This window comes from Salmo salar, chromosome 22 (genome assembly GCF_965601325.2).
Source record: "Salmo salar chromosome 22, fSalSal1, whole genome shotgun sequence".
Taxonomy (NCBI): domain Eukaryota; kingdom Metazoa; phylum Chordata; class Actinopteri; order Salmoniformes; family Salmonidae; genus Salmo; species Salmo salar.
In genome coordinates, this window is record NC_138312.1 from 54,832,944 (window position 1) to 54,857,500 (window position 24,557).

At 38.9% G+C, this 24,557-nt stretch overlaps 1 protein-coding gene across 3 annotated transcripts in view; it reads left to right on the top strand.

Annotated features, from left to right (window-relative positions):
* asic1b (acid-sensing (proton-gated) ion channel 1b) overlaps positions 1 to 24,557 on the top strand; it is a 387,844-nt gene that overhangs the window by 190,482 nt on the left and 172,805 nt on the right. Inside the window, exon 1 of one of the 3 annotated variants that reach the window (XM_082967311.1) lies at positions 17,326 to 17,613. The exons of the other annotated variants lie outside the window; for them this stretch is intronic. Within the exon in view, the coding sequence (XP_082823437.1) occupies positions 17,455 to 17,613 (159 nt within the window). The 5' untranslated portion in view covers positions 17,326 to 17,454. Of the gene's footprint in view, positions 1 to 17,325; positions 17,614 to 24,557 lie in introns of those variants that run through there. 3 annotated transcript variants of the gene reach the window in all.

Below are 24,557 nucleotides of genomic sequence, written 5' to 3' on the forward strand. Positions count from 1 at the left end.
TAGTCAGCAATAGGGGAGTGATTGCTTCCAACAAGAGCACAAAACATGTACATTTTTCAGTCACCTCCTTGTCTGAAGGACAAGTGGATAAACAGGTTAACGTCAAGCCCTGCATGTTTTTTTCTCATGGAATGTAGGCCTACATTGAACACCGCACATTGGGTGCTACTATAGGCAGAATGATAGAACAGCTATTTCCATATTAAAATGTTATGGGATGCATTTCCTCCATTGTTTTTGATGGTAGACCACTCTGGCACATTATGATCAAATAGTCACCGTAGTCTACATGGCCACTGTTAAAACTGTAACTTAAAGTGGGTACAGCCTCAGTGTTCACAGTAAAAGCGCGCTGGAAGTTGCACAGAATTTTCACAACAATCAAATTTGCACTCAGCAGACCTGAAATTCTCTCAGTGCCTGAAAAAATGAGAGGGAACATTGACTTCGACTCCATCGTAGTGCTGAAAGGTCTGATAGAATAGTTATGTTTTTATTGGGGATTTTCAGATTAATAATTTTCTATATTTTACAAATGTTTGTATTGAGGTTTTATTTTTAGAGGCAAAAATATGTCTGTTTTGAGTATTTGTTGTCAACACCGTCAATGGCTTGTCCACTCCGTCACAGACGGCCCTAAAGATCAATTTATTTATTTTTAAATTCTGAACTAATATTTTTAATCACTGTTCTGCAACATATGCTTTATCAATTGAAGTATTTGCTGTTGTAGACCTAAGGGATAATTTTTGCTTTCTAAATGTTGTTTTATGTTCTAAATCTAGAAAAACATGTCAATGCTAATGAAATCAACCCTGGAGCATTATATTGCACAAAAAATAATTTTACAAAACTAGTTTGTAGATTTGTGTTACATATTTCATTAATATAATGTTCGAATTAAACAATCAAGGCCTTTAAACACTTGTTGGACCCTAAACATAAAAAAGGAAATGCCTTTGAAGTTGTGACTGAGTTGACATACTCTATAGGAAGTACCCAAGTAAGGGTTCAAGGCTCTAGTTGACATACTCTATAGGAAGTACCCAAGTAAGGGTTCAAGGCTCTAGTTGACATACTCTATAGGAAGTACCCAAGTAAGGGTTCAAGGCTCTAGAGGAGCTTATAGGGTGGAGGTTTGATTCCTCCTGAAATACTAGTATTGCTACAATCCTGGGGTTTAATCATCTCAGGGTCAAATTAAAGAGAGGAGCTATTTATTCAATTAGGGGTAATTTGGTTGGGGAATTCAATTTAAGTATAGTGTTTTTATCTCACATCCAATCGTCTTTTCTTGTTTATGTGTTTTAATGTTCATGACTCTCAGTTTCAGTTTCTGTTTCTGTTACCAAGTAGAACTTTACTGCATTTATTTATGACCACACTGTTCATACTATCTCTCTCTCAATTCAATTTCAATTTAAGGGCTTTATTGGCATGGGAAACATATGTTAACATTGCCAAAGCAAGTGAAATAGAAACTAAGCAGAAGTTAAATAATTAATAAAAAATGAACAGTAAACATTACACTCACAAAAGTTCCAAAATAATAAATACATTTAAAATGTCATATTATGTCTATATACAGTTTTGTCATGATGTGCAAATAGTTAAAGTACAAAAGGGAAAATAAATAAACATAAATATAGGTTGTATTTACAATGGTGTTTTGTTCTTCACTGGTTGCCCTTGTGGCAACAGGTCACGAAAATCTTGCTGCTGTGATTGCACACTGTGGTATTTCACCCAATAGATATGGGAGTTTATCAAAATTGCATTTGTTTTCTAACTCTTTGTGGATCTGTGTAATCTGAGGGAAATACGTCTCTCTAATATGGTCATACATTTGGCAGGAGGTTAGGAAGTGCAGCTCAGTTTCCACCTCATTTTGTGGGCAGTGTGCACGTAGCTTGTCTTCTCTTGAGAGCCAGGTCTGCCTTCGGGAGCCTTTCCTGCAAGGCTATGCTCACTGAGTCTGTACATAGTCAAAGATTTCCTTAAATTTGTGGTTAGTCACAGTGGTCAGGTATTCTGCCACTGTGTAGTCTCTATTTAGGGCCAAACAGCGTTCTACTTTGCTCTGTTTTTTTTAAAATTCTTTCCAATGTGTCAAGTATTTTTTTGTTGTTGATTTTGTTGGGTCTAATTGTGTTGCTGTCCTGGGGCTCTGTGGGGTCTGTTTGTGTTTGTGAACAGAGCCCCAGGACCAGCTTGCTTAGGGTGCTCTTCTCCAGGTTCATCCCTCTGTAGGTGATGGCTTTGTTATGGAAGGTTTGTGAATCGCTTCCTTTTAGGTGGTTGTAGAATTTAACGTCTCTTTTCTGGATTTTGATAATTAGCTGGTGTCGTCCTAATTCTGCTCTGCATGCATTATTTTGTATTTTACGTTGTACACAGAAGATATTTTTGGCAGAATTCTGCATGCAGTCTCAATTTGGAGTTTGTCTCATTTTGTGCATTTTTGTTGGTGAGCGGACCCAGGGCAATGGGTTCTATAACTGATTCAAGTATTTTTAGCCAGATCCTAATTGGTATGTCAAATTTTATATTCCTTTTGATGGCGTAGAAGGCCCTTCTTGCCTTGTCTCTCAGATCGTTCACAGCTTTGTGGAAGTCACCTGTGGCACTGATGTTTAGGCCGAGGTATGTATCGTTTTTTGTGTGCTCTAGGGCAACGGTGTCTAGATGGAATTTGTATTTGTGGTCCTGGCAACTGGACCTTTTTTGGAACACCATTATTTTGGTCTTACTGAGATTTACTGTCAGGGCCCAGGTCTGACATAATCTGTGCAGAAGATCTAGGTGTTGTTGTAGGACCTCCTTGGTTGGGGACAGAAACACCAGATTATTAGCGAACAGGAACATTTAATTTCAGATTCTAGTAGGATTCTAGGACTGTTCTAGTGCCCTTGCCATTTCGTTGATGTATGTGTTAAAGAGGGTGGGGCTTAAGCTACATCCCTGTCTTACCCCATGACCCTGTGGAAAGAAATGTGTGTGTTTTTTGCCAAATTTAACCGCACACTTGTTGTTTGTGTACATGGATTTTATAATGTCGTATGTTTTTCTCCCAACACCACTTTCATCTATTTGTATAGCAGGGCCTCATGCCAAATTGAGTCAAACAACTTTTTTCAAATCAACAAAGCATAAGAAGGCTTTGCCTTAGTTTTGGTTTGTTTGTTTGTGAATTAGGGTGTGCAGGGTGAATACGTGGTCTGCTGTTAATGATAATGCAGAGGATTTTCCCAAGGTTGCTGTTGACACATATCCCCGGTAGTTATTGGAGTTAAAATTGTCTCCACTTTTGTGGGGTTGGGTGATCAGTGGTTCCAAATATTGGGGAATATGCCAGAGCTGAGTATGATGTTAAAGAGTTTAATTATAGCCAATTGGAATTTGTTATCTGTATATTTTATAATTTAATGTTGGATACCATCAACCCCACAGGCCTTTTTGGGTTGGAGGGTTTGTATTTTGTCCTGTAGTTCATTCAATGTAATTGGAGAATCCAGTGGGTTCTGGTAGTCTTTAATAGATGATTATAAGATCTGTGTTTGATCATGTATATGTTTTGCTGTTTGGTCTTTGTTATAGAGCCAAAAAGATTGGAGAATTGGTTTATCCATACTTCTCCGTTTTAGATAGATAACTCTTGGTGTTGCTGTTTGTTTATAGTTTTCCAATTTTCCCAGAAGTGGTTACAGTCTATGGATTCTTCAATTCCATTGAGCTGATTTCTGATGTGCTGCTCCTTCTTTTTCCGTAGGGTATTTCTGTATTGTTTTAGTGATTCACCATAGTGAAAGCGTAGACTCAGGTTTTCTGGGTCTCTATGTTTTTGGTTGGATAGGTTTCTCAATTTCTTTCTTAGATGTTTGCATTCTTCATCAAACCATTTATCATTGTTGTTTATCTTCTTTGGTTTTCTGTTTGAAATGTTTAGATTTGGGAGGCTGAGAGATCAAATATACTGTTTAGATTTTCTACTGCCAAGTTTACACCTTCACTATTACAGTGAAACTTTTTGTCCAGGAAATTGTCTAGAAGGGATTGAATTTGTCATTGCCTAATTGTTTTCTGGTAGATTTCCACACCACTTTCCTTCTATCTACAGCATTTCTTAATATTATTCAGTTCCTTTGGCTTTGATGCATCATGATTGAGTATTGCTCTGTTCAAGTAGAGTGATTTTGCTGTGACCTGATAGGGGTGTCAGTGGGCTGACTGTGACTACTCTAAGAGACTCTGGGTTGAGGTCAGTGATAAAGTAGTCTACAGTACTACTGCCAAGAGATGAGCTATAGGTGTACCTACCGTAGGAGTCCCCTCGAAGTCTACCATTGACTATATACAGTACATACCCAGCGTTCGACAGAGCTGCAGGAGTTGTGACCCATTTTTGTTGGTTATGTTGTCGTAGTTGTGTCTAGGGGGGCATGTGCTGTCACCTCCAGGTAGGTGTTTGTCCCCCTGTGTGCTGAGGGTGTCAGTCAGGTTCTTGTCCAGTTCTGGCATTTAGGTCGCCACAGACTAGTACATGTCTATGGGCCTGGAAATTATTGATCTTCCCCTCTAGGTTGGAGGAGCTGTCATTGTTAAAGTATGGGGATTCTATTGGGGGGATATAGGTAGCACACATGAGGACATTTTTCTCTGTTGAAATAATTTCCTTATTAATTTCTAGCCAGATGTAAAATGTTCTTGTTTTGACTAATTTAATAATGTGGGTTAGGTCTTCTCTATACCAAATTAGCATACCCCCTGAGTCTCTTCCGTGTTTCACACCTGGTAGTTTGGTGGATGGGATTACCAGCTCTCTGTAACCTAGAGGGCAACCAGTGGGTCCTTCTCTGCTATACCATGTTTCTTGTAGGATGACAATGTCTGTATTTCCAATTTATTTGATGAAGTCTGGGTTCCTGCTCTTCAGACCAAAGGCAGATGACCTCAGACCTTGTATATTCCAGGATGAGATTGTAAAAGCTTTGTATTCCATGGTGTCTAGTGTTGTTTTTGTGTGGTTTAGGCCCGGACCCTCACAGTAGGTGTGAGCAGAGCATGTTGAGCATCTGATACATACCTCTTAGGTCGCAGGATGGGGGGTTGGGCCTGTTGCTCTGCTCATGGCCTGGGCATATGTCCTGCTGTCATGTTGAGGTTTCTCTCTCTCGCTCCCCTCTCTCTCTCTCTCTCTCTCTCTCTCTCTCTCTTCTCTCTCTCTCCCCCCTCTCTCTCTTTCTCCTGTCTCACTCTCTCTGTCTCTCCTCTCTCTTTCTCCTGTCTCACTCTCTCTGTCTCTCCTCTCTCTCTTTCTCTCTCTCACTCTCTGTCTCTCCTCTCTCTTTCTCTCTCTCCCCTCTCTCTCGCTTTCTCTCTCTCACTCTCTTTCGCGATCTCTCTCTCTCTCTGCTTCCATCCGTTCTGTCACAGTGATGCTATCAGGTTGAAGAGGTCTGATTACCAAGGGCATATGCTGAATCAGCTTGTGCTCTTTTAAGGAATATGAAATACCCACTGTCACACACCAACACACACACACACACGTCCCAGCACTCCGTGAACATGCAGCCCATACTTTAATTGCTCTCTCTCGCTATATAGTTTGACTTTTCCTTTTGAATCATATGGCCTCCTTCTCCTCCTCTTTCTTCTCCTTTTCCTCCTCCTCCCTACCTTCTCCTCCTTCTCCTCCTCTTTCTTCTCCCCCTCCTCCACCTTCTCCTCCTTATTCTCCTTGTCCTCCTCCTCTTTCTGCTCCTTCTCCCCCTCCTCCACCTTCTCCCCCTCCTCCTCCTTCTCCTCCATCTCCTCTTTCTTTTCCTTCTCCTTCTTATTCTTCTTATTATCATTACTATCATTATTATTATCATTATTAATATAATTATTATCATTATTATTACTATCATTATTAAACAGTATCATTAATATTACTATCATTATTATCATTATTATAATTATTATTATCATTATTATTATTATCATCACGATTATCATTATTATTATCATTATTATTATTATTATCATCATTAGTATTATCATTATTATGATTATCATTATTATTATCATTATTAGGATTATCATTATTATGACTAGCATTATTATTACTAGCATTTTTATCATTATTATTATCATTATTATAATTATGAACGTTATTATTACTCTTATTATTACCAGTTTCACTATGGTTACTATCATTATTATTATCATTGTTAAACATTATTAGCATTATTATTATTACTATCATTTTTATTATCAGTATTATTACTATCATTATTATTGTCATTATTATTAGTATTATCTTTATTATTATCATTATTATCATTAGTATTACTATCATTATTATTATTATTATTATCATTATTATTGTCATTATTATTATTATCATTATTACTATCATTATTATTATTGTCATTATTATCATTATTACTATCATTATTATTATCATTGTTATTATTCTCATTATTATTACTATCAGTATTATTACTATCATTATTATTACTATCATTATTATTACTATTATTATTATTATCATTATTATTATTACTATCATTATTATCATTATTTTCAGTATTATTACTATCAGTATTATTACTATCATTATTATTACTATCATTATTATCATTATTTTCAGTATTATTACTATCATTATTATCACCATTATTATTACTACCATTATTATTACTATCATTATTATTACTATCATTATTATCATTATTTTCAGTATTATTACTATCATTATTATCATCATTATTATTACTATCATTATTTTCAGTATTATTACTACCATTATTATCATCATTGTTATTACTATCAGTATTATTACTATCATTATTATCATTATTATTACTCTCATTATTATTATCGTTATTATTACTCTCATTATAATTATAATCGTTATTATTACTATCATTATTTTTATAATTATTATTATTATTATTGCTATTTTCCCCATGCATCATATATTATCTTATTCAGGGTAAAGAATGAGATAATGGGCTGTTTAACTGGTAGAGAGGACGGACCTAGCAGGCCTGATGTTGTGAATTATGAATACCGTTAAAACCGTTCCTCCTGAGGATGCATTCATGCATCATGCATAACTCATCCTATCAGTTACACTGATGTCTGTGCTGCTCAGCGATGCAGGATGACTTCATATTCTTCAGCAGGTTTATTTATCACAATACACTGTAGACAGTACAACACAGTAAACTATACATCACGTCATAACACAATACACTGCAGACCATACAATACAACACACAATGCATCACAATATAACACAATACACTGTGTCCCCATGCTTGGAAAGAAGAGAGGAAGTTACACACCAGAAACACAATAAAATTAGCTATCAGTGTTTCAGATTATGTAGCTGAGATTCAGAACATAACATTTATTTTAGTACATGTGTTGTTCTCTGTTGGAGAAGTCAATGGTGGGTTAAATACACTAATGACATGCTGATCTCTCGTTGATGCAATACATTTCTCAGACATTCCCCGACTCAGTTATGACACTGTACATATCAGCCTCTATCTGAAGTCTTAATTTCATAGTTATACTCTTATATACACCTCACCAGCAGGTAGTCAGTGGTAATGTGTTGGTTAACCTGAAGCTAAAGTTAAAAGTCTTTGATGTTGCAACAGCCAGGTTTCTCACTATTTCATTCTCTGAAGTACAGTTCGTGTTTAGTGGTAATCTTCTCTCTGTTTCCCTCGCTGCGTGTGTGAACATATCCCTGTGTGTGTGTGTGTGTGTGTGTGTGTGTGTGTGTGTGTGTGTGTGTGTGTGTGTGTGTGTGTGTGTGTGTGTGTGTGTGTGTGTGTGTGTGTGTGTGTGTGTGTGTGTGTGTGTGTGTGTGTGTGTGTGAGACAGAGAGGTGGTGCTGTGTAGCATTGATAAAAGCACCTTCCACCCCTCCTCTGATTTGGGGGGGAGAGAGAGCGAGAGAGACATAAGGAGAGAGCGAGAGAGACAGAGAGAGAGAGAGATGCAGTGGAGGTAAATGGAGATTGGGGCAGGTTGCAGGTTGCAGGCTACAGGAATAACTGGAGCTGTTCTTATTTTCTCTTCCAATGGGCTAATGAGGTAGTTTAGCCACAGGGGCTTTTCTAATAAAAACAACAACTGCAAGAATAGAGGTGGTGGGGAGAAAAATGACATGTAATCATACGTACACGTTGTGCTGTGCTGGCAGGTACAGAAAGGAAGACTTGAGCTCAATCAGACAGTATGGCTTTGTCCCAGAGGAGAGATAGAGAGGGAGGAAGGGAGGGAGGGGAGAGAGATGAGGCAGGTGAGAGAAAGGGTGGATGGGGGGGTGAGAGTGAGAGGGGAGGGAGGGGGGAGAGAGATGGGGCCGGAGAGAAATAGGGAGGAGGGGGGAGAGTGAGTGGGGGTGAGAGAGAGGGAATTGAGAGAGAAAAACAATTTACTGAGCAAATGTTGAATTTGCTTTTAAACAAATGACCATACGACAGACCACGTATTCACCGTACGACACACACACGTTAGTATGTCTCTGAACTAGGCCAAGCCATGTTGTGGAGTAGAGTGTGTGGGTTCATCAACGGCTTTTGGTTGGCTCTGCTGCATTGCTGTGTTGCTGTGATGGTTTACAGAGAGAATGAAAGAGAGATGTAAATGAGATCAAAGAGAAAGAAGAGGAGGTAAGAGGAGAGAGAGATAAATCAGGAGGTGAGTGGAGATGAAAGAGAGAGAGAGCGAGAGAGAGAAAAAATCCTCTGCATTATTATTTTCAGCCGACTCGTACATTTCCTCAGCGAAAACAATGTACTGAGCAAATGTCAAATTGGCTTTTTACCAAATTACCGTGCGACCGACCACGTATTCACCCTGCACACCCTAATTGACAAACAAACAAACCAAACAAAGGCAAAGTCTTCTCATGCTTTGTTGATTTCAAAAAAGCTTTCGACTCAATTTGGCATGAGGGTCTGCTATACAAATTGATGGAAAGTGGTGTTGGGGGAAAAACATGTACACAAACAACAAGTGTAGGGTTAAAATTGGCAAAAAACAGAAGTTTCTTTCCACAGGGGCGTGGAGTGAGACAGGGATGCAGCTAGAGCCCCACCCTCTTCAACATATAATACAACGAATTGGTGAGGGCACTAGAACAGTCTAGAATCCTACTAGAATCTGAAATCAAATGTCTACTGTTTGCTAATGATCTGGTGTTTCTGTCCCCAACCAAGGAGGTCCTACAGCAACACCTAGATCTTCTGAACACAGATTCTGTCAGACCTGGCCTTGACAGTAAATCTCGGTAAGACAAAAATAATGGTGTTCCAAAAAAGGTCCAGTTGCCAGGACCACGAATACAAATTCCATCTAGACACCGTTACACTAGAGCACACAAAAAACGATACATACCTCGGCCTAAACATCAGTGCCACAGGTGACTTCCACAAAGCTGTGAACGATCTGAGAGACAAAAGGAACATAAAATTTGACATACCAATTAGGATCTGGCTAAAAATACTTGAATCAGTTATAGAACCCATTGTCCTTTATGGTTGTGAGGTCTGGGGTCCGCTCACCAACCAAGAATTCACAAAATGGGACAACCACCAAATTGAGACTCTGCATGCAGAATTCTGCAAAAATGTCCTCCGTGTACAACGTAGAACACCAAATAATGGTTGCAGAGCAGAATTAAGCCGATACCCACTAATTATCAAAATCCAGAAAAGAGTCGTTAACCTCTCTAGGGGGTGTGGGACACTACCGTCCCACTTGGCCAACATCCAGTGAAATTGCAGAGCGCCAAATTCAAAAACAGAAATACTCATTAGAAAAATTAATAAATCATTTAAGTGTTATACATCGGTTTAAAGATTAACTTCTTGTTAATCCAACCATGGTGTCAGATTTCAAAAAGGCTTTACAGCGAAAGCATACCATGCGATTATCTGAGGATAGCGCCCAGCAGACAAATCATTACCAGTCAAGTAGAGGAGTTACACAAGTCAGAAATAGTGATAAAATGAATCACTTACCTTTGATGATCTTCGTATGGTGTGGTGGCTAATTTCTGCATTACCAAATGAGGAGAGTTACAAACTTCACACACCAGTCAGAGTTATACTTAAACTACATCTTTAATAATAAGAGCTTTGCAATAGCACTTGACTTTCAATGATGCGCCATTGAAAGTGACAACACAAAAGTACAAAGATCTTTTATAGCCAAGATACACCCCTCTCAACCTACATGACGAACCACAGATCTTAGGAACAGTTCACAAAGAAAGACTTTTACTTGAGAGAGGAGTATCCCATAGCCAGATAGCATTCGCTATACATTATCGTTCAGTTTGGTCCCTAAGACGAGGTTCTAATCTCATTCCTGGTACTTCATAGCACAAAAACATGACCTCATTTTCACGTCCTGACCATAGTAAGTTGTTATTTTCTATGGTAGAGTGGTCAGGGCGTGACAGGGGGTGTTGATCTGTTTTTGTATGTCTATGTTCAGGTTCTAGTTGTTGTATTTCTATGTGGGTTGTTGTTTGGAATGACCTCCAATTAGAGGAAGCTGGTTGTCGTTGTCTCTAATTGGAGGCCATACTTAAGTTGATGTTTGTCCCACCTGTCCTTGTGGGTGATTATATTTTGAGTAAGTGTGTTTTTTCCCTCTCTGCGTCACGGTTTGTTGTTTTCTGGTTAGTTTAAGTATTTATGTATTGCATCACGTTTCACTATTAAATAAAGATGTGGAACTACGAAAACACTGCGCTTTGGTCCGCTCCTTATCACAGCCGTGACACTCATGTTATTCTGGAATGCTCTTTAGGTATTATCACCCAAAGACATCGTAAATCTCCTCTGTCAGTGCTATCTCATAGAGGCCCATCCTCAGTAAAACACACACACACACAATAGTTAACAGAATACTCTATTCTGTCGAATAAAACAACCATTATAATACAATACAAGCATTATAACATAATCTTGCAATTTTCCACGACAATGATTACACTCACAAGACTCCCATTTACTCAATAAATGTTTGTTCGATAAAGTACAAAAGCTTCGGCAATATAAAAAGAAAACAACAAAGGCGTGCTCTAGGGTCGTGCGCATGAAAACCCTCAGGAACACTGGTCCACTCATTCAAAGTGGTCTTACTCCCTCATTTTTCAGAATACAAGCCTAAAACAATGTCTAAAGACTGTGACATCTAGTGGAAGCCATAGGAAGTGCAATTTCAGTCCTAAATCAATGGATACTGTAATGGCATTCAATAGAAAACTTCAAAATAAAAATAATCCCACTTCCTGGATGGATTTTTCTCAGGTTTTTGCCTGCCATATCAGTTCTGTTATACTCACAGACATTATGTTAACAGTTTGGAAACTTTAGAGTGTTTTCTATCCAAATCTACCAATTATATGCATATCCTAGCTTCTGGGCCTGAGTAGCAGGCAGTTTACTTTGGGCATGCTTTTCATCCGGAGGTGAAAATAGTGCCCCTACCCTAGTGAAGTTAAATTCTACAACCACCTAAAAGGAAGCGATTCCCTGGACCTTCCATAACAAAGCCATCACCTACAGAGAGATTAACCTGGAGAAGAGTGCCCTAAGCAAGCTGGTTCTGTGGCTCTGTTCACAAACACAAACAGACCCCACAGAGTCCAAGGACAGTAACTCAATTAGACCCAACCAAATCATGAGGAAACAAAAAAATAATTACTTGACACATTGGAAAGAATTAACAAAAAAAACAGAGCAAACTAGAATGCTCTTTGGCCCTAAACATAGAGTACACACCTGATCACTGTGACTGACCCAGAATTTTGGAAATCTTTGACTGTGTACAGACTCAGTGAGCATAGCCTTGCTATTGAGAAAGGCTGCCAAAGGCAGACTTGGCTCTCAAGAGAAGACAGGCTATGTGCACACTGCCCACAAAATGAGGTGGAAACTGAGCTGCACTTCCTAACCTCCTGCCAAATGTATGACCATATTAGAGACACATATTTCCCTCAGATTACACAGACCCATAAAGAATTTGAAAACAAATCAAATTTTGATAAACTCCCATATCTACTGGGTGAAACACCACAGTGTGCAATCACAGCAACAATATTTGTGACCTGTTGCCACAAGAAAAGGGCAACCAGTGAAGAACAAATATTTGTTTATTTATTTTATCTTCTTTACTTTACCTATTTGCACATCATTACAAAACTGTATATAGAGATATGACATTTGAAATGTCTTTATTCTTTTGGAACTTGTTTGAGTGTAATATTTACTGTTCACTTTTTATTGTTTATTTCACTTTTGTTCATCCATTTCACTTGCTTTGGCAATGTAAACATATGTTCCCCTGCCAATAAAGCCTCATGAATTTAATTGAATTGATAGAGAGGAAGGGAGGAGAGGGAGAGAGAGGAGAGAGTGGGAGACTTGACACTTGATAAAAGGAAAATCTATGATTGAAAAAGTCAAGGTGGAAAAATGCACTTAGACTTGATTTCCCGTCATATGGAAGACATTACACATGATGTTGAATGAAAAATTGTTGTTTTCAAGGTGTCAATGTCGCTAAACGTAAATTGTTCCAAGGCATTTACAACGCACTGTATGGTATTGTTAGGCCTCTGTACAACGATGAATAGTTGTAAATAGAGTTAGGAATTCCTTTTGAAAGGTGTGAAGAGACCCTTGATGCCATTCTTTCACTTGATTCTGTGCTGCTGCTTCCTGTTGTATGTGCTGTAATGTTGTGTGAACTGTATGTACAGGACAATTTGTGAATTGTGCTGTGGTGACAACATAATTCAAAGGATAACCTAAATTCTTATTTCCAGCGATTCGACTTCTAATGTAAATGTTCCTTTTTGTCATGATCACAAACTCTGCAGATGTTGATGAGCATGATAATACGTACTGTAACAAACTGAGTGTACAAAACATTAGGAACATCTTCCTAATATTGAGTTGCACCCCCTTTTTGCCCTCAGAACAGCCTTAATTCGTCGTGGGCATGGACTCTACAAGGTGTTGAAAGCGTTCCACATGGATGCTGGTCCATGTTGACTCCAATGCTTCCCACAGTTTTGTCAAGTTGACTGGATGTCCTTTGGGTGGTAGGTCATTCTTGATTCACAGGGAAACCCTAGCAGGGAAACTGTTGTAGTTCTTTACATAAACTGGTATGCCTGGTACCTACTACCATACTCTGTTCAAAGGCACTAAAATCTTTTGTCTTGCTCATTCACCCTCTGAGTGGCACACATACACACAATCCATGTCTCAATTGTCTCAAGGCTTAGAAATCCTTCTTTAACCTGTCTCCACCCCTTCATCTACACTGATTGAAGTGGATTCAATAAGGGATCATAGCTTTCAACTGGATTCACCTGCTCAGTCTATGTCATGGAAAGAGCAGGTGTTCCTAATGTTTGGTCAATTAATGTATGTAGAGCAACTGGTTATAGACAGATTCCATATAGAAAACTGCTGTAGATTCCATATAGAAAACTGCTGTAGATTCCATATAGAAAACTGCTGTAGATTCCATATAGAAAAATGCTGTAGATTCCATATAGAAAAATTGCAATAGAGGAGGACTATTGAACAAATGTCTTTGTCCAGTCAGTGTGGGATGGTTAGGTTGTGGTCAATGGATCGTCTCTATAAGCGATATTATCTTGGTGAATCACATTGAAGTCTTAACGCTTTACCATAAAGACATAAAAGCTGCTTCCTAAATGGCACCCTATTCCCTACATAGTGCACTACTTTAGACCTGAGCCCTATGGGACCATATTACCTACATAGTTAATAGCATATTATATACAGGGTCAGTTAATACCATACGATATACAGGGTCAGCTAATGCCATACTATATACAGGGTCAGTTAATACCATACTATATACAGGGTCAGTTAATACCATACGATATACAGGGTCAGTTAATACCATACTATATACAGGGTCAGTTAATACCATACGATATACAGGGTCAGTTCAATACCGTACTATTTACAGGGTCAGTTAATACCATACTATATACAGGGTCAGTTAATACCATACGATATACAGGGTCAGTTCAATACCGTACTATTTACAGGGTCAGTTAATACCATACTATATACAGGGTCAGTTAATACCATACTATATACAGGGTCAGTTAATACCATACGATATACAGGGTCAGTTCAATACCGTACTATATACAGGGTCAGTTAATACCATATTATATACAGGGTCAGTTAATACCATACGATATACAGGGTCAGTTAATACCATACGATATACAGGGTCAGTTAATACCATACGATATACAGGGTCAGGTAATACCATACTATATACAGGGTCAGTTAGTACCATACTATATACAGGGTCAGTTAATACCATACTATATACAGGGTCAGTTAATAACATACTATATACAGGGTCAGTTAATACCATACCATATACAGGGTCAGTTAATACCATACTATATACAGGGTCAGTTAATACCATACGATATACAGGGTCAGTTAATACCATACGATATACAGGGTCAGTTCAATACCGTACTATTTACAGGGTCAGTTAATACCATATTGTATACAGGGTCAGTTAATACCATACTATTTACAGGGTCAGTTAATACCATACTATATACAGGGTCAGTTAATACCATATTATATACAGGGTCAGTTAATACCATACTATATACAGGGTCAGTTAATACCATACTATATACAGGGTCAGTTCCAGTACCATACTATGTACAGGGTCAGTTAATAGCATATTATATACAGGGTCAGTTAATACCATACTATGTACAGGGTCAGTTAATACCATATTATATACAGGGTCAGTTAATACCATACTATATACAGGGTCAGTTCCAGTACCATACTATGTACAGGGTCAGTTAATACCATATTATATACAGGGTCAGTTAATACCATACTATTTACAGGGTCAGTTAATACCATACTATATACAGGGTCAGTTAATACCATATTATATACAGGGTCAGTTAATACCGTACGATATACAGGGTCAGTTAAAACCATATTATATACAGGGTCAGTTAATACCATACTATATACAGGGTCAGTTCCAGTACCATACTATATACAGGGTCAGTTCCAGTACCATACTATATACAGGGCCAGTTCAATACCGTACTATTTACAGGGTCAGTTAATACCATACTATGTACAGGGTCAGTTAATACCATATTATATACAGGGTCAGTTCAATGCCATACTATATACAGGGTCAGTTAATACCATACTATATACAGGGTCAGTTAATACCATACCATATACAGGGTCAGTTAATACCATACTATTTACAGTGTCAGTTCAATGCCATACTATATACAGGGTCAGTTAATACCATACCATATACAGGGTCAGTTAATACCACACTATATACAGGGTCAGTTCAATACCATACTATATACAGGGTCAGTTAATGCCATACTATATACAGGGTCAGTTAATACCATACTATTTACAGGGTCAGTTAATACCATATTATATACAGGGTCAGTTCAATGCCATACCATATACAGGGTCAGTTAATACCATACTATGTACAGGGTCAGTTCCAGTACCATACTATGTACAGGGTCAGTTAATACCATATTATATACAGGGTCAGTTAATACCATACTATTTACAGGGTCAGTTAATACCATACTATATACAGGGTCAGTTAATACCATATTATATACAGGGTCAGTTAATACCGTACGATATACAGGGTCAGTTAATACCATACCATATACAGGGTCAGTTAATACCATACTATTTACAGGGTCAGTTAATACCATATTATATACAGGGTCAGTTAATACCATACTATATACAGGGTCAGTTAATACCATACCATATACAGGGTCAGTTAATACCATACTATATACAGGGTCAGTTCCAGTACCATATTAACAATGTGCAGGGATACTGGTGATCAGGATATAAGATAGGCATCAGGATATAACATAAACAGAGTAGCAGCAGCTTGTATGTGAGTGTGTGTGTGTAGAGTCAGTATAAATGTATGTGAGTGGGTGTGTGTAGAGTCAGTATAAATGTATGTAAGTGGGTATCTGTGTGTTGGAGTGACGTGTGTGTGTGTTGGAATGACAGTGTGTGTGAGTGTGTAGGGCACTGTGAGTTTGTAGGGTCCTGTGAGTTTGTAGGGCCCTGTGAATGTGTAGGGCCCTGTGAATGTGTAGGGCACTGTGAGTGTGTAGGGCCCTGTGAATGTGTAGGGCCCTGTGAGTGTGTAGGGCCCTGTGAGTGTGTAGGGCCCTGTGAGTTTGTAGGGCCCTGTGAATGTGTAGGGCCCTGTGAGTGTGTTGGGCCCTGTGAATGTGTAGGGCCCTGTGAGTGTGTTGGGCCCTGTGAATGTGTAGGGCCCTGTGAGTTTGTAGGGTCCTGTGAGTGTGTTGGGCCCTGTGAATGTGTAGAGCCCTGTGAGTGTGCATACAGACAGTGCAAAAATTGAAATAAAAGGTCAATAAAGATACAAGGTTAACTCAGATAGTCTGTGTAGCTATTTTGTTAGCTATTTATTAGTCGTATTGCTTGGGGATAGAAGCTGTTGAAGATCCTGTTGGTGTCAGACTTGATGCACCGGTACCTCTTGCCGTGCGGAAGCAGAGAGAATAATCTATGACTTGGGTGGTTGGAGTCTTTAATGATTTTCCTGGTTGGACTCTTGAACCTGCTCCACTGTCGCCCTGTCGATGTGCATGGGGCGGCGTGATCTCTCCCCCCATTTCCTGTAGTACATGATCAGCTCATTGATCTTACTGACGTTGAGAGAGAGGTTGTTGCTTCGGCACCACACTGCCAGGTCACTGACCTCCTCCCTGTCGGCTGACTCATCGTCGCCGGTGATCAGGACTACCACCGTCATGTCATCAGCGAAGTTGATGATGGTGTTGGTGTCGTGCGCGAACAGGGAACACAGGAGGGGACTAAGCACACACCCCTCTGGGGCCCCCCGTGTTGAGGGTCAGCGTGGTGGAGATGACGTTGCCTACCCTCACCACCTGGGGTCGGCCCATCAGGAAGTCCAGGATCAAGTTGCAGAGGGAGTTGTTCAAACGAGAGTCCTAAGCTTGGTGACGAGCTTGGAGGGGACAATGAGCTGTAGTCAATGAACAGCCTTCTCAAATAGGTAATCCTCTTATCTAGGTGGGTGAGGGCAGAGTGGAGAGCAATTGAGATTGCGTCGTCAATGGATCTGTTGGGGCGGTACGCAAATTGGAGTGGGTCTAGTGTGGCTGGGATGGTGGAGTTAATGTGTGCCATAACCAGCCTCTCAAAGCTCTTCATAATTACAGAAATGAGGGCGGTAGTCAATGAGTTCTTAGGAACAGGAATGATTGTGGTCATCTTTGTATGTGTGATGTAAGGAACCCAGGAAGAGTAGCTGCTGCCTTGGCAAGAACTAATGGGGATCCTAATAAATACAAATACAAATCTTAAAACATGTGGGATTTACAGATTGGGACAAAGAGAGGTTGAAAATTACCGTGAATATGCCTGCAGCCTGGTCGGCACATGCTCTGAGAACGCGCCCTGCAATACCGTCGGGGCCCGAGGCATACAGGCAAGTTTTCTCGTGGGGTTTGTAACATAATTATGGTATTTTGAATCAGTCTTTGAGGTTTTCTCAGTGGTCTGCTTAGATATCAGGGAAACGCAATAAAGTGGGATTGTGGCATCATATCTGAGTCTTAAATATGTTAAGAGGGTTATATCCCATTAGTAGTCTAAAGCAGTCACACTGAACTGTAATTGATGCTAATTTGCTGTATAGCTTCACTTAATATGAGACATCAGAAGTAGTAGCACTCTGTCTCTGTCTCTCTCTCTGTCTGTCTCTGTCTTGCTCTCTCTCTGTCTCTGTCTCTATCTCTCTCTCTCTGTCTGTCTCTGACTCTCTCTCTCTCTTTCACTCTCTCTCTCTTTCTCTTTCTCCTCTCTCTCCCTCCCTCCAATAACCTTCAGTGTAGCTCATTGATAGTTTTTCCCCACAAGTATGTGGTTAATTTTCACAACTTTTATTACAGAATTACAAGCAGATCAACAAAACGGCACTTGTTTCAAAACTCTAAGCACATTGTCAATTGACAAAGTACAACACACCAAATCATACAGTCACTTTTTCACCAAACCTAATCATTGTTTTATCTAGAAATAAATGTTTTACATTGCAATACAGAAATAAATTGCTTTTGATACTCTTCTCTTGTTAAAATACATTTTACTATTACTTAATCTGACTGCTCTTAATTGATAGTCACTTAAACGTTTGGTAGACCCATAGATTTGTCTCCTACATAATAGGAGAACTGAATATATATATATATATATATATATATATATATATATATATATATATATATATATATATATATATACTTGAATGTACTACTATGACAATGACTATTGGGATTTTACTTAACAGTAAGTTTAAAAATATGTATTGACAGAGATGTACTGTATGCAACAAATCAAATCAAAGTTTATTGGTTTCATACACAGATTAGCAGATGTTACAGCAGGTGCCATCATATAAATTAGCCCTTACAGGGCTTGACATTCAGGTAAATTATTAAGTGGCTCACCGAGCCAATGCCAACTGAAAGTTACTTGCCCGATATAAAAAAAAATTTTAAATCCCGGTTTCTGAGTTTTACAATTTTTTTCAGGTTTTCACTCTGGAAGTTCTATGCTTAAAACACATCAGGAGACCACTTTTGAGGTCTGGGAACAATCCCCCGCAAAAAAAATATTGGAGGGTGTATTTGCCCTTTAATTGCATACCTAGTAGGAGACCGTTGTGTTTGGCTAGTGGTGTTTTTGTGCTGTATTTTTGTCATGTACAGTGTAGGCATTTGCAAAACAAATGCCTCGCGATTGATTGGTACAAATCATCATGATATCATCTTGCCAGGTATTTATTTTACCAGGCAAGTCAGTTAAGATCAAATTCTTATTTACAATGACAGCCTAGGAACAGTGGGTTAATTGCCTTGTTCAGGGGCAGAACGACAGATTTTTACCTTGTCAGCTTCGGGGACACGGTCTAGCAACCTTGCGGTTACTGGCCCAACACTCTAACCAATAGACTACCTGCCGCCCCAGGAAGGCCTACTTTGGAGTCAACATTTACCTGGGAAGGTTTTTTGGGAAAGCCTTTAGATGTTAATTCAAACAGCGCATGATGACTGAATTGCAAATCGCCAAGATTCAACCAAAACTTTGGATCAAGCTTTTTTAATACCTGATTTACATACCCATTGTTGCATAGTTATTTAAATACATCTTGATTTAAAAAAATAAACTAATTGTGAACGAAAACAAATGTGACCTGCTAAAAAAAATGAACTAGCACTCTAGCGACCAATAATGAATTGGTGTCGCACAGCCAAGTAAAAGGGTCGCAAATGCGAGTGTTCTGGTCTCAGTTGTGAGCCCTGACCCTTTGACCCTATCCCTAACCTTAACCGTTACCTACTTTAACCCTATCCCAAACCTTAACCATTACCTACTTTAACCCTATCACAAACCTTAACCGTTACCTACTTTAACCCTATCCCTAACCTTAACCATTACCCACTTTAACCCTATCCCAAACCTTAACCGTTACCTACTTTAACCCTATCCCAAACCTTAGCCATTACCTACTTTAACCCTATCCCTAACCTTAGCCATTACCCACTTTAACCCTATCCCAAACCTTAACCGTTACCTACTTTAACCCTATCCCAAACCTTAACCGTTACCTACTTTAACCCTATCACAAACCTTAACCATTACCCACTTTAACCCTATCCCTAACCTTAACCATTACCCACTTTAACCCTATCCCAAACCTTAACCGTTACCTACTTTAACCCTATCCCTAACCTTAGCCATTACCTACTTTAACCCTATCCTAAACCTTAACCGTTACCTACTTTAACCCTATCCCAAACCTTAACCGTTACCCACTTTAACCCTATCCCTAACCTTAGCCATTACCTACTTTAACCCTATCCCTAACCTTAGCCATTACCTACTTTAACCCTATCCCTAACCTTAGCCATTACCCACTTTAACCCTATCCCTAACCTTAGCCATTACCCACTTTAACCCTATCCCTAACCTTAGCCATTACCTACTTCAACCCTATCCCTAACCTTAGCCATTACCCACTTTAACCCTATCCCTAACCTTAGACATTACCTACTTTAACCCTATCACAAACCTTAACTGTTACCTACTTTAACCCTATCCCTAACCTTAGCCATTACCTACTTTAACCCTATCCCTAACCTTAGCCATTACCCACTTTAACCCTATCCCAAACCTTAGCCATTACCCACTTTAACCCTATCCCAAACCTTAACCGTTACCTACTTTAACCCTATCCCAAACCTTAACCATTACCTACTTTAACCCTATCACAAACCTTAACCGTTACCTACTTTAACCCTATCACAAACCTTAGCCATTACCCACTTTAACCCTATCCCAAACCTTAACCGTTACCTACTTTAACCCTATCCCTAACCTTAACCATTACCCACTTTAACCCTATCCCTAACCTTAGCCATTACCTACTTTAACCCTATCCCTAACCTTAGCCATTACCCACTTTAACCCTATCCCAAACCTTAACCGTTACCTACTTTAACCCTATCCCAAACCTTAACCATTACCTACTTTAACCCTATCACAAACCTTAACCGTTACCTACTTTAACCCTATCCCTAACCTTAGCCATTACCCACTTTAACCCTATCCCAAACCTTAACCGTTACCTACTTTAACCCTATCCCTAACCTTAACCATTACCCACTTTAACCCTATCCCTAACCTTAGCCATTACCCACTTTAACCCTATCCCTAACCTTAGCCATTACCCACTTTAACCCTATCCCAAACCTTAACCGTTACCTACTTTAACCCTATCACAAACCTTAACCGTTACCCACTTTAACCCTATCCCAAACCTTAACCGTTACCTACTTTAACCCTATCCCTAACCTTAGCCATTACCCACTTTAACCCTATCCCAAACCTTAACCATTACCTACTTTAACCCTATCACAAACCTTAACCATTACCTACTTTAACCCTATCACAAACCTTAACCATTACCTACTTTAACCCTATCCCTAACCTTAGCCATTACCCACTTTAACCCTATCCCAAACGTTAACCGTTACCTACTTTAACCGTATCCCAAACCTTAACCATTACCTACTTTAACCCTATCACAAACCTTAACCATTACCTACTTTAACCCTATCCCAAACCTTAACCGTTACCTACTTTAACCCTATCCCAAACCTTAACCATTACCTACTTTAACCCTATCACAAACCTTAACCGTTACCTCCTTTAACCCTATCACAAACCTTAACCGTTACCTACTTTAACCCTATCACAAACCTTAACCATTACCCACTTTAACCCTATCACAAACCTTAACCGTTACCTACTTTAACCCTATCACAAACCTTAACCGTTACCTACTTTAACCCTATCCCAAACCTTAACCGTTACCTACTTTAACCCTATCACAAACCTTAACCGTTACCTACTTTAACCCTATCCCAAACCTTAACCATTACCTACTTTAACCCTATCCCAAACCTTAACCATTACCCACTTTAACCCTATCCCAAACCTTAACCATTACCTACTTTAACCCTATCACAAACCTTAACCATTACCCACTTTAACCCTATCCCTAACCTTAACCATTACCTACTTTAACCCTATCACAAACCTTAACCATTACCTACTTTAACCCTATCCCAAACCTTAACCATTACCTACTTTAACCCTATCACAAACCTTAACCGTTACCTACTTTAACCCTATCCCAAACCTTAACCATTACCTACTTTAACCCTATCCCAAACCTTAACCATTACCTACTTTAACCCTATCACAAACCTTAACCGTTACCTACTTTAACCCTATCCCAAACCTTAACCATTACCTACTTTAACCCTATCACAAACCTTAACCATTACCTACTTTAACCCTATCCCAAACCTTAACCATTACCTACTTTAACCCTATCCCAAACCTTAACCGTTACCTACTTTAACCCTATCACAAACCTTAACCAGTCCTAATGAATACCTAACTTTAGTCGTTGTCCCCCTCCTGGACAAAGGATATCTTCTTGCATATATACAGGCTAGGGGTCCCCTATACATTACATATATACAGGCTAGTGATCCCCTATACATTACATATATACAGGCTAGTGATCCCCTATACATTACATATATACAGGCTAGTGATCCCATATACATTACATATATACAGGCTAGTGATCCCATATACATTACATATATACAGGCTAGTGATCCCCTATACATTACATATATACAGGCTAGTGATCCCCTATACATTACATATATACAGGCTAGTGATCCCCTATACATTACATATATACAGGCTAGTGGTCCCCTATACATTACATATATACAGGCTAGTGATCCCATATACATTACATATATACAGGCTAGTGATCCCCTATACATTACATATATACAGGCTAGTGATCCCCTATATATTACATATATACAGGCTAGGGGTCCCCTATACATTACATATATACAGGCTAGTGGTCCCCTATACATTACATATATACAGGCTAGTGATCCCCAATACATTACATATATACAGGCTAGGGGTCCCCTATACATTACATATATACAGGCTAGTGATCCCCTATACATTACATATATACAGGCTAGGGGTCCCCTATACATTACATATATACAGGCTAGGGGTCCCCTATACATTACATATATACAGGCTAGTGATCCCCTATACATTACATATATACAGGCTAGTGATCCCCTATACATTACATATATACAGGCTAGTGATCCCCTATACATTACATATATACAGGCTAGGGGTCCCCTATACATTACATATATACAGGCTAGTGATCCCCTATACATTTCATATATACAGGCTAGTGATCCCCTATACATTACATATATACAGGCTAGTGATCCCATATACATTACATATATACAGGCTAGTGATCCCCTATACATTACATATATACAGGCTAGTGATCCCCTATACATTACATATATACAGGCTAGTGATCACCTATACATTACATATATACAGGTTAGTGATCCCCTATACATTACATATATACAGGCTAGGGGTCCCCTATACATTACATATATACAGGCTAGGGATCACCTATACATTACATATATACAGGCTAGTGATCCCCTATACATTACATATATACAGGCTAGGGATCCCCTATACATTACATATATACAGGCTAGTGATCCCCTATACATTACATATATACAGGCTAGGGATCCCCTATACATTACATATATACAGGCTAGTGATCCCCTATACATTACATATATACAGGCTAGGGATCCCCTATACATTACATATATACAGGCTAGTGATCCCCTATACATTACATATATACAGGCTAGTGATCACCTATACATTACATATATACAGGCTAGTGATCCCCTATACATTACATATATACAGGCTAGTGATCCCCTATACATTACATATATACAGGCTAGTGATCCCCTATACATTATATATATACAGGCTAGGGGTCCCCTATACATTACATATATACAGGCTAGTGATCCCCTATACATTACATATATACAGGCTAGGGGTCCCCTATACATTACATATATACAGGCTAGTGATACCCTATACATTACATATATACAGGCTAGTGATCCCCTATACATTACATATATACAGGCTAGTGATCCCCTATATATTACATATATACAGGCTAGTGATCCCCTATACATTACATATATACAGGCTAGGGGTCCCCTATACATTACATATATACAGGCTAGGGGTCCCCTATACATTACATATATACAGGCTAGGGATCACCTATACATTACATATATACAGGCTAGGGGTCCCCTATACATTACATATATACAGGCTAGGGGTCCCCTATACATTACATATATACAGGCTAGTGATCACCTATACATTACATATATACAGGCTAGGGGTCCCCTATACATTACATATATACAGGCTAGGGATCCCCTATACATTACATATATACAGGCTAGTGGTCCCCTATACATTACATATATACAGGCTAGGGGTCCCCTATACATTACATATATACAGGCTAGTGATCCCCTATACATTACATATATACAGGCTAGGGGTCCCCTATACATTACATATATACAGGCTAGGGGTCCCCTATACATTACATATATACAGGCTAGTGATCCCCTATACATTACATATATACAGGCTAGTGATCCCCTATACATTACATATATACAGGCTAGTGATCCCCTATACATTACATATATACAGGCTAGTGATCCCCTATACATTACATATATACAGGCTAGTGATCCCCTATACATTACATATATACAGGCTAGGGGTCCCCTATACATTACATATATTCAGGCTAGTGATCCCCTATACATTACATATATACAGGCTAGTGATCCCCTATACATTACATATATACAGGCTAGT